At 41.8% G+C, this 9,410-nt stretch overlaps 1 protein-coding gene across 1 annotated transcript; it reads left to right on the plus strand.

Annotated features, from left to right (window-relative positions):
- The first annotated feature begins 268 nt into the window (after positions 1-268).
- LOC135494898 (uncharacterized) lies at positions 269-8,857 on the plus strand. Its single transcript, XM_064783210.1, has 7 exons — positions 269-340; positions 955-1,034; positions 1,357-1,377; positions 2,463-2,567; positions 4,072-4,170; positions 5,210-5,275; positions 7,597-8,857. Exons 2-6 carry the CDS (start codon positions 980-982, stop codon positions 5,272-5,274), a joined length of 345 nt encoding a protein of 114 aa, XP_064639280.1. The 5' UTR covers positions 269-340; positions 955-979; the 3' UTR covers position 5,275; positions 7,597-8,857.
- Positions 8,858-9,410: the final 553 nt, after the last annotated feature.

A 9,410-nucleotide genomic window follows, 5' to 3' on the forward strand; every position in this document is an offset into this window, starting at 1 on the left:
GCTCACGCTCAGCCCTCAACTCAATATTCTATTTTCATTTTATATACTGATTTCAGATTGCATCTTTCGAAGCTTTCGCTCGAAGAGTACCACAAGGTGCTTGCAGAGAAATGCCTCACTTTCCGTAGTATATGGAGGGTAATTGCTCGGCCATACTCGACACAGAATATTCGACCCGTCAGCTTTAAGTATTCTATAGTCATGTATATGTACGTCAGACGTATTAAAACTAATTGGCACTCGATATTACAGATCTATAGGAGGGGTGGTGAGGTCGTCGTTCGAATTCATCGAACATCAACTGGTGGATTTTGGCCGGAAAGCGTACGTAGATATCAAGGTGAGGCTCCTCTGTATACATTTTTATAATTTTCCTGAGAGGAAGGGAAGATGATAATGATTCATTTCTTTTCCTTGATATGCCTAATATGTAATAGTCCGAAGTCTATAGCGCAGAATTTCTTCCTTGTCTATCCCAAATTGGACCTAATCCCGATCCGTTGATCAGAAAATACGTTTTGATGTGGTCAAATTCTAGTATTCCGACGAATTCATACAGTTCGTCGAGTCGTCATCATAATCATCACCGGGTTTAACATCACTCAAGCGGATGTTCAATTATTTCTAAAAATTCCGATGACAAAATCGTCAAGGATATGCTGCCTCTACGAATCATCACCTGGAGAGTCATTAATTACACGTCGATATTTCTGTCGTGCTCGAAGATGTCTGGACCTAGTGGCAGTAGTTACTCGGCATTAGTTTACCAAAGTAGGGAATTCGACGATATTCGGAATTTTCAGGAAATGAACCCTAGGAGAGAAAGGGTAAGACTGAATCACAAATAGGGACAAGGCGCCCCATAGGCACAGCTGAACGTAATGACAGATTTTCCGTTATTGAAGCTGATGAATTACATTCAATATGTTTATCTATGTACGTTTCCCGCTCTAGGATTTACTTGCAAACATAATCCACCATGACGGATAGACGCATTCTTCTGGCAATCTTTGGCTTTCTACTCGTCATTGCCGGTGAGTGAATTGATTAGAAGTCATTGAATTGGCGAGATCAACCTCAGCCTGCCATACAGGATTCCCAAACCGAGCAGCTTTCACCAGTCTTCTGAATCCCCGGAAACATTAAAAACCGACCAAATAAGACGGTTTCGGTTTCGCCCCGAATGGTTGGTTCACGCATCCACCATAGCGGTCGTCATTTCCCTGAAAATCACTCTAAATCTCAAGATTCGCAGAAGATACGATGATTTTGTGGCATGTCAATCATAGCAATGTTTCCAAGTTTTACCTTATGTGCTTGTATACCTTAAAATTATGGTGACCCTTTCTGTTTCAGTAACACAGGCAGAGGAAAGCGGTAAGTTTCAAATACGGTATGCTCTTCACCCTGTACAGTCAGCTACTATACCGCCACAAATTACCAACCAGTGGATGGGGAATCTTTCTAGAAGACTAATAATACCAAGATCGACCGATTCTGTTCAGACGTTTTTGTGAAGCAAGGTTGGATCGAGTCCCTTGGCCAGGTTCAATGTAGAAAAACAGAACGCTTACGTTGTAGGTTACAACCATCTTGGTGGTGTGCTGAGGCCTGGCCATGCTAACATGACCCGTACTCTGTTGCAAATGGTCACTAGGAACCTTGTCGACATTATCTCATATCCATATTATTACCTAACATTCAATCCAGCTAGTTACTAAGTTCAATTTCACTTCGATTTTTCCTATGCGCGAACGAAGCCTGTCTGTGCCTGAACCAAATCGGGCGATCTTGGAATTATTCCTATCCTAGAAATATTCCCCATCCACTGATATCAATGGTTTTAACTTCCTGGTAGTGAAAGTATCCGGTTGCGTTTTTTCTGGACCACCCTGTATTAGGAATTTGATCCACACTTGGTGTGATGAAATTGAATCAACACGCACTATTGGTGTCTGTAGTAAATTCCACCCAAGCCTTCGGCCACAGTGCCTCATGTAGGTTTGAGCCTACACGTGAACACACAACCGCTACACGTTACATGTTACATGCAATAGCATTCCGCGATGATGAGGTCACTGCAGCTGCTGCCCTCTATTTCTCCATCGCTGAATTACAGGCAATGTCGGACAAACATGCGGTTTCGTAATGGATTCAGGCTTTCTAACTAGGGCAGTTAGATTCAATCTGGCACATGTCCGAGTGTTGGAAATACTACATAATTGTTCTGAATATCTCTCTCTCTGACTCTATGGTATCATTCATGCTAAAAACAATGCAGGGTCAAAGATAATTGACTTTGAAATAAGCTCAAATGCGTAGAAATAAGTGTCGATGTCCGACTGTCACGTGACTAAAACGTCATCAATATCTTATGCAAATGACCTTGTGAGCTATAAATAGTAACTTCGCGGAATGCTATTCCTTAACTCGACGTGTCTATTCTTTCTTCTTCTTCCTAGCATTGTCAAAGATCGTAAGGGCAAAGAGAAGCCCTAATCATCACGGCAGAAATGACGCAGGCTTGGTTATTGCAGGAGGCAATTACGACACGAAAGCGAAGATCGGTAAGATGTAAAACTTGTTGATCATATGTTTCCGAGTAGCGCTTGAAGTGGCTATCTCACCTCAAATTTCAGAACTATGCACTCTACACCTAGGCCTCCGACTGATTTGTTGGCTGCAAAGGCATTCTCTATGCGATATATAACTGAAAATTGCAGAACTATGCATTATACACAACGTCACCCGTCTATTTTTGTTGGCTGCAAAGGCATTCTTTCTGCGATATCTCACTGCAAATTTCAGAACTATGCACTATATACACCGGCCCCGTCTGTTTTTGTTGGATGCTAAGGCATTCTCTCTGCGATATCTCACTGCAAATTTCAGAACTATGCACTATACACACCGTCGCCCGTCTATTTTTGTTGGCTGCAAAGGCATTCTTTCTGCGAAATCTCACTTCAAATTTCAGAACTATGCACTATTCTCATCGTCGCCCATCTGTTTTTGTTGGGTGCAAAGGCATTCTCTCTGCGATATTTCACTGCAAATTTCAGAACTATGCACTATACACACCGGCCCCCGTCTGTTTTGTTGGCTGCAAAGGCATTCTCGATGCGATATCTCACCTCAAATTTCAGAACTATGCACTATACACACCGGCCCCCGTCTGTTTTGTTGGCTGCAAAGGCATTCTCGATGCGATATCTCACTGCAAATTTCAGAACTGTGCACTATACACACCGGCCCCCGTCTGTTTTGTTGGCTGCAAAGGCATTCTTTCTGCGATAGCTCACCTCAGATTTCAGAACTATGCACTATACACACCGGCCCCCGTCTGTTTTTGTTGGCTGCAAAGGCATTCTCTCTACCTAGTACCTGTCGCAGAAACACATTGTTAACCTATATCATTCATGAAGCGAAAGCTGAGAAGGACTGTTTGATATCGATGAAAACTAGTTGTTTTTTTTTGTTCTTTTGCTGAGCTTTCGTTCGAAGCGCGAAAGGAAATAAGCTGACTGGTCACATGAAACGTACACGAAGCATTAGTTCCGAGGGTGTCAAAATAGAGGTGTTGGCTGTGTCTGAACCTTGAACTAAGCAGTAAACCTTAATCCAGTAATTACGTTTATTAACGTTTTGAAGCCTCCACGAAGTGTGCTTCATGGAGATTGGTGTTATCAAGCCTTCCCTGATGACCCTCTGGAGAAGCCATTTGGAACAAGACAGTCCCCTTAGAAATATATTTCATATGTCCAAAATTTCAAAAAGTGACTGAAAAATAACGATTTATAAGGACAGTTTCGTACCAACTGTTGTATTTGTGTCGGATGCTGGTGCCCTTTGATCATTTGCCAAGTGAAGATGACGTCACATTGACAGTGCCAAAGAGGCCTCTGGCCAGGTGATCACATGTAGGCTCACGCATGAATGATCTTCTTGTTTTAACACAAGTACATATATAAAGTACATGTATGTGTGCATTAAATGATTTCAGGCCGATGAGGTTGATAAACACAATACATGTACATGTAGTGTACAAATTGCCACACCTATCCATTTCAGATTGCGAGGCTAAAAACCATGTTTTTAGTGAGAAGTTTAACCGCTGTTGTAAATCGAGCGAGATAGTTGACGACAATACTGGGATGTGTCGACTGCTTAGTAAGTACAAATGTAACTCAATGAGGTGATTTCGCAAACCCCCCGAAACGTCCACTTGAACGCCTATCCCATTGTTCGGCTTCGTTATCATCCTGACAATATCAGGCCATTTCACGCGATACATAATTATTTGGAAACAAGCATAAGGAGAATTGGTGTTGTGGGCCCTGTTTGCTAGAGGATGCTTCGTTATCAGAAGGTCAAATAATGTTGGCGTTTCGGGGGATTGGCGACGAGTCCCTATAAGTGTTCGCAAATCCCCCGAAACGCCAACGCCTATCACATTGTTCGTCATCGTGATCAGGAGCGTCGAACTTGGGATAGGCGGGCGTTCGCGTCGGCGTTTCGGGCGCTTTTCGAAAACTTTCTATTATCAGTGAGAGCTTTTATTAGTCGTGGATCAGTTTGCGACGCAGTGAAATGACGAAGCTCGATGTATTATCAGTGAGAGCTTTTATTAGTCGTGGATCAGTTTGCGACGCAGTGAAATGACGAAGCTCGATGGCCCTGCTGTTTGGATGAAGTACATGTACAATGAAAAAGCTTGATCAATAGGCAGGTTTCGCTACGGAGCTACGAACGACACAGTATGTTAATGTACGAAAATCATCTGATTCCTCGTACAACTAAGTACGATATATAAGGTGATAATTTTCCGATCCGAGTGTCACGTAAAAAAGTCTTCGTAGTTTGCAAAAATGTCTGATATTGACTTTTAAAATTCAAAATCTGTTCCAGCATTGAGGCTTTAAGTCCGCCCGTCTCGTGACTGAGAGTGCAAAATACATCTCATCGGGTCATAACAACCTGATGAGATGCATTTTTTGTCAACTTCACTACCTTTTCTGTGTTATGCACATGTGCACATCTCTACAACGCGTAGCGATACATGTACTTGAAAGAAGTGTAGCAGCGGTAGGTGATGACAGGAACCCCTGGCCCGAAAATTACCTGGAACAACTGACGCGACATCACCCACATGAACATGCGGAAGCATTGTGTAGTGTTCTCTCTCTATCATTTTCAATGTTTGTTACAGTAACAAGTCCCTGTCAGCCTGGGGAGACGCATGTCGGTCACCACAGAGCATGTATCAAGGCCTAGAGTAAGTACGGGGGGGGGGGGGCAGTCATCAATCCGTGTCGGCAACCACGACGGCGAATTCGTTACCTGAACGTCAGCTTCTATAATTAAAGCTTACTTCACAACACACACTAATTTTAAGCAAAAATACAATGTATTCTTTAGTCTCATCAAATAGATCTAATCCATTGTCTTTGGTTTCACGGATATTTAGCCAAGCCGAGATATTATCAAAGAATTTTAAGGCGAGCTTATATATTTTTGATATCATGCACATGATCGTTTTATGTCATTTAACGTGTTGGCCAAGGTCCGTGATCAAACGGTCTGATATATATTTGAAAAGAAGTGGTGATCTATGAGGAGCGTAAGCGCAAATCACCAAACCACTCACAAACATTAGTTTATCATTCACAGTATGTACTATAAAAATGCCACGCTTTGTGCAACCAACTGGTTTTATGCAGTCAGTTCTATTTATCACTTCAAGTTGGACAAGATCGTGCACATAAGCGGAGATATGTTTGTTTGATATTTGTAATCATTAGGTGGATCCCTGTCTTCGTGATTCGTGGTTTGTGAATGGTTTTTCGTAGTATTAGGTGCAAGAAATCATAATCACTAGGTAAGCAAGCAAAAATCCATGGGATTTGGCATTTTACGTATAGGCGCGGCGCGGCTGTTATAAATCCGCGTTTTATATCGGCCTGTATAGATGTTGCCGTTGTGTCGTAGACAAACAAGTTACACCTTATCATTAATCAATAAAGTCAAGGACTTAGTGAGCCCCCTTTAGGTCGGGGAGCACCCCCGAACCCCCTACGATAGCGTAACGTTTTTACCCAGTACAATGGAGGGGAACCCCCCCCCCTAAACCCCCCATGTTGGGACCATCCATAGTTCCTTCCGACACATTTTTGTTTTGGTAAGGTAATACATTGTGATTGTCCTTATTCATGCGCGGCCAAGCCCTAACCGTAGTTCCTAAAATCATTGATTTCTCGGTCCTCACAGTATGTCAGTGTTGATTTAGCAGTTGTTTTGGTAAAGACATGTTTTGTTGGAGTTTCTGAAACCTAGAGCGCTACTCAATAGGCGGCCAACAAGAAACTACGCATTTACTGTTGTTGCCGACGTATGTGTACACTGAACTTGGGATGTGCGTCGGCCCCGTTTTGAAAAGCTGTCCAGTGCCAGTTGGTGCGTTTTTCGCTGATTTGTGCAAAATTTAACATATCTCAAAAGTTCAATGGTTGACCCTCAATTTTTTTTTATTCTTGTGTAGCGTAAGCAACTGTATTTCATGGGGGAATGGGCACTGTAAGAATTATTCAGAAAGAAATGTATAATATTTGGGGTTTTCCGTGATTGTCCGGCCCAATTGGCAATATTGCCATTTTGGATGGTGAACAGAGCTAGCAGCAAATGCGACGCTTATGATTTATTTAAAGAAATAAAATGCCCGATTTAACATCCTGCAGAATCAGGGGAATCGGGCGTTTCCAGTGATATACGACACAAATGGGTTGTCCTCATGCATTAACTTTGGAAACGCATTTTAAAATAGATGTTAAGTCCTGTTAATGGGGCACGTCATCATCGCGTACATTTGGGAAAAACTCCCTAACGAGACCGAAGCAGACGGCTGAAAGTAGTTTAATTCTTGGCCGCTAGGGTGCAGAATGTCGCTCACCCGAATTTTTCACGCAACTATAGCTAAATAGAGCTAGTTCTAGTCTGTGATTCATTTTGATACTTCAGATTTGGGCAATAGACCAATATAACTTAGTCTTCAGTGTGGTTTTAAGCAGGAAAAACGTATTTGTTTTTCTTAAAGTGCATTTTTGGACGGGTGTGTGCGATTGTTTTGTTTATGTCACGTGACCCAGACCATGTCGACACAAAATTGAAAAAAACACCCTTTTCTGTCATTATTTAGGACGGATATTTCCCTAGTAAAAATATTGATATAATTGGCCAATTTCATAGGCATATGTAGCGAATTCCCATGAAGATTTAAATTAATTTCAACCAATGGGATAGCAACCACCACCGAAGAAGAGCGCGGAGAAATCGGTAAAGTAAACGGAATTAATTCAGCGCCATTTTAAAAAACCAAAAAAAATTGATTGTAGCCTATGCAAGTTACTCTCGTCATTTCTCGGCATTACTCTCGCACACGCGTGTATCTTAAGAGCCCCGCCTAAGAAGGGGGGCTTAAAAATGTACTTGTTGAGTAAGATTCCCAAATATTCAATAGGACCTCGACAATATGATAACAATAAAAATAAATACATGTATACATGTATGTATGTCCTAACTCGTCCAAATTCACAATTTCAGATGCAACGTTAGTAACTGGAAGCTCATCATTAACAACGCATGTTGGATGAACTCCAAGTTATCCGTGTCGAAGTGAAGCAAAGCTGAGGACACTGTTATATTTTTTGATTACATCGACATTGTTTAACCATCATTCTGTTAGCCTACCTGCAAGGACGTTGCTTTTACTGCCACAATCACCACGGATGGAGGAACAATCAAACCCCGCTATCAAGAACAGACTGTACGGTCCTCGGGATACAGTTACATGTACATGTAATGTACATATAGTATGTACATGTGGTATATCGATATATAACCGTTAAAGGCCTACGCCGTTCGTTCAAAATTTTGAATTTGTAATTGAATTTAAAAATGTCCAATTGCAAAAATACGTACTAAATATAAATTTCAACATTGCCGTTGTGTAGACTGATATACAAATACTATGAATACCAAGTTTAAACAAATTTGTATTCACAATAACTGCACTACGGCATTGTGTATAAGTTGATTTCTATTCAACTGGACCACAAGTAATTACGAACGGCGTACCCCTTTAAATATTAAGTTACTATAACCACGAAAGTGTAGGTCAAATGTATGTGCTATACATCCGTGCCGTGCATGACCACCCTTGAAAATCAATTCTCCAGATTGCCCAGAATCAGACAAGCCTTTCAACTTGCCGAGTTTGCCTGTCCCAGGAAAGGAAGAAGCCAGTCAATACGGTTAGATAATGCTGTGTTGTTGGAGCCTTTCAATAAAATACGGTTGTGTTCATCTGGAAATACGGTTTTTCAAGCATGAGAATGCACCGCCGGTTTGCCCCATGGATAATCTACGAATTGGAAAAATACATGGGTAAATCTTGTACGTGCACCACGGAGAAACCCGTTGGTTTGTTTTGAGCCTGCATGTGACGTCATACATGTAGTGTCCATGTTACCAGTGGCAAATCGCTGCAAGTTCAATTGCTATTCTGTCGGTTTTTTTCAACCAAATTGCTCATGCCAATTCCTTAGTCAATATTTGTTTTTGGCGTAAAAACGTACAGTAGAACCTCCCTTAACTCTCGATTAAGGACACCCTTTCTATTAAGGACACTCGTTTTGGTCCCAAATTGGGTGTTTCCATTCAATTTCACCTCTCTACTCAGGACACCTCTCTATTAAGGAGAGCACTTGTCAGTCCCGATGGTGTCCTTAACAGAGAGGTTCTTTTGTAGTAAAATGACTTATGTTTGTACTTATTTCCAGAAAAGAATTATAGTGCAGCTGCATTTCACGATCTGCTTGACATGAGTGATGTCATCAAGTTCTAAATAGATTTTTAAGTGTTTTCCACTCCCAAACTTTTTAAAGGTTAGGAAGTAGCAAAGTATCTGTCAATCATATATTGTCTCACATCAGGTTATCTGCTATTTTTTACGGCAGCTCCCAAGACCAACGGAAACTTAGGCGTGAACTCGGGGGGGAGGGGTCGTGACCCCGTGCTCCCGACAACCAAAGCTTTTTTCAAAAATATTGTGCAATAAAATAAAACTTTTAAAACTTCCGTTTCTTTTTAATTTTTAGTATAAAACGTCGGCGGATCCCTAAACCAGGACCGTGTGCATCCAGGCCGGCGCTGGTGACACTCCTTCTCAGTTGAGAAGGATCATTTCTACGCTTCTCTCTGACTTTGCACACATCGGCAAGATCTGGAACAGGCATCAATATTGGGCAAATATGAAAGAAAACAATTACCAAATTGCCCCCCCCCCCCTCCCCGTCTTAAACTGTTGCTCGGGTGCCAGATTTCGTGATAACTCGCGACTATGCTCTTGTCTCCCT

Source organism: Lineus longissimus, chromosome 10 (assembly GCF_910592395.1).
Source record: "Lineus longissimus chromosome 10, tnLinLong1.2, whole genome shotgun sequence".
Lineage (NCBI taxonomy): Eukaryota > Metazoa > Nemertea > Pilidiophora > Heteronemertea > Lineidae > Lineus > Lineus longissimus.

What these genes read in the sequence shown, in the direction of transcription:
- LOC135494898 (XM_064783210.1), top strand. Translation starts at nt 980, where the DNA reads ATGACGGATAGACGCATTCTTCTGGCAATCTTTGGCTTTCTACTCGTC. An exon ending in CGACACGAAAGCGAAGATCG is followed by an intron (nt 2,568 to 4,071) that starts GTAAGATGTAAA and finishes TATCCATTTCAG; the next exon opens with ATTGCGAGGCTAAAAACCAT. An exon ending in TGGGATGTGTCGACTGCTTA is followed by an intron (nt 4,171 to 5,209) that starts GTAAGTACAAAT and finishes TGTTTGTTACAG; the next exon opens with TAACAAGTCCCTGTCAGCCT.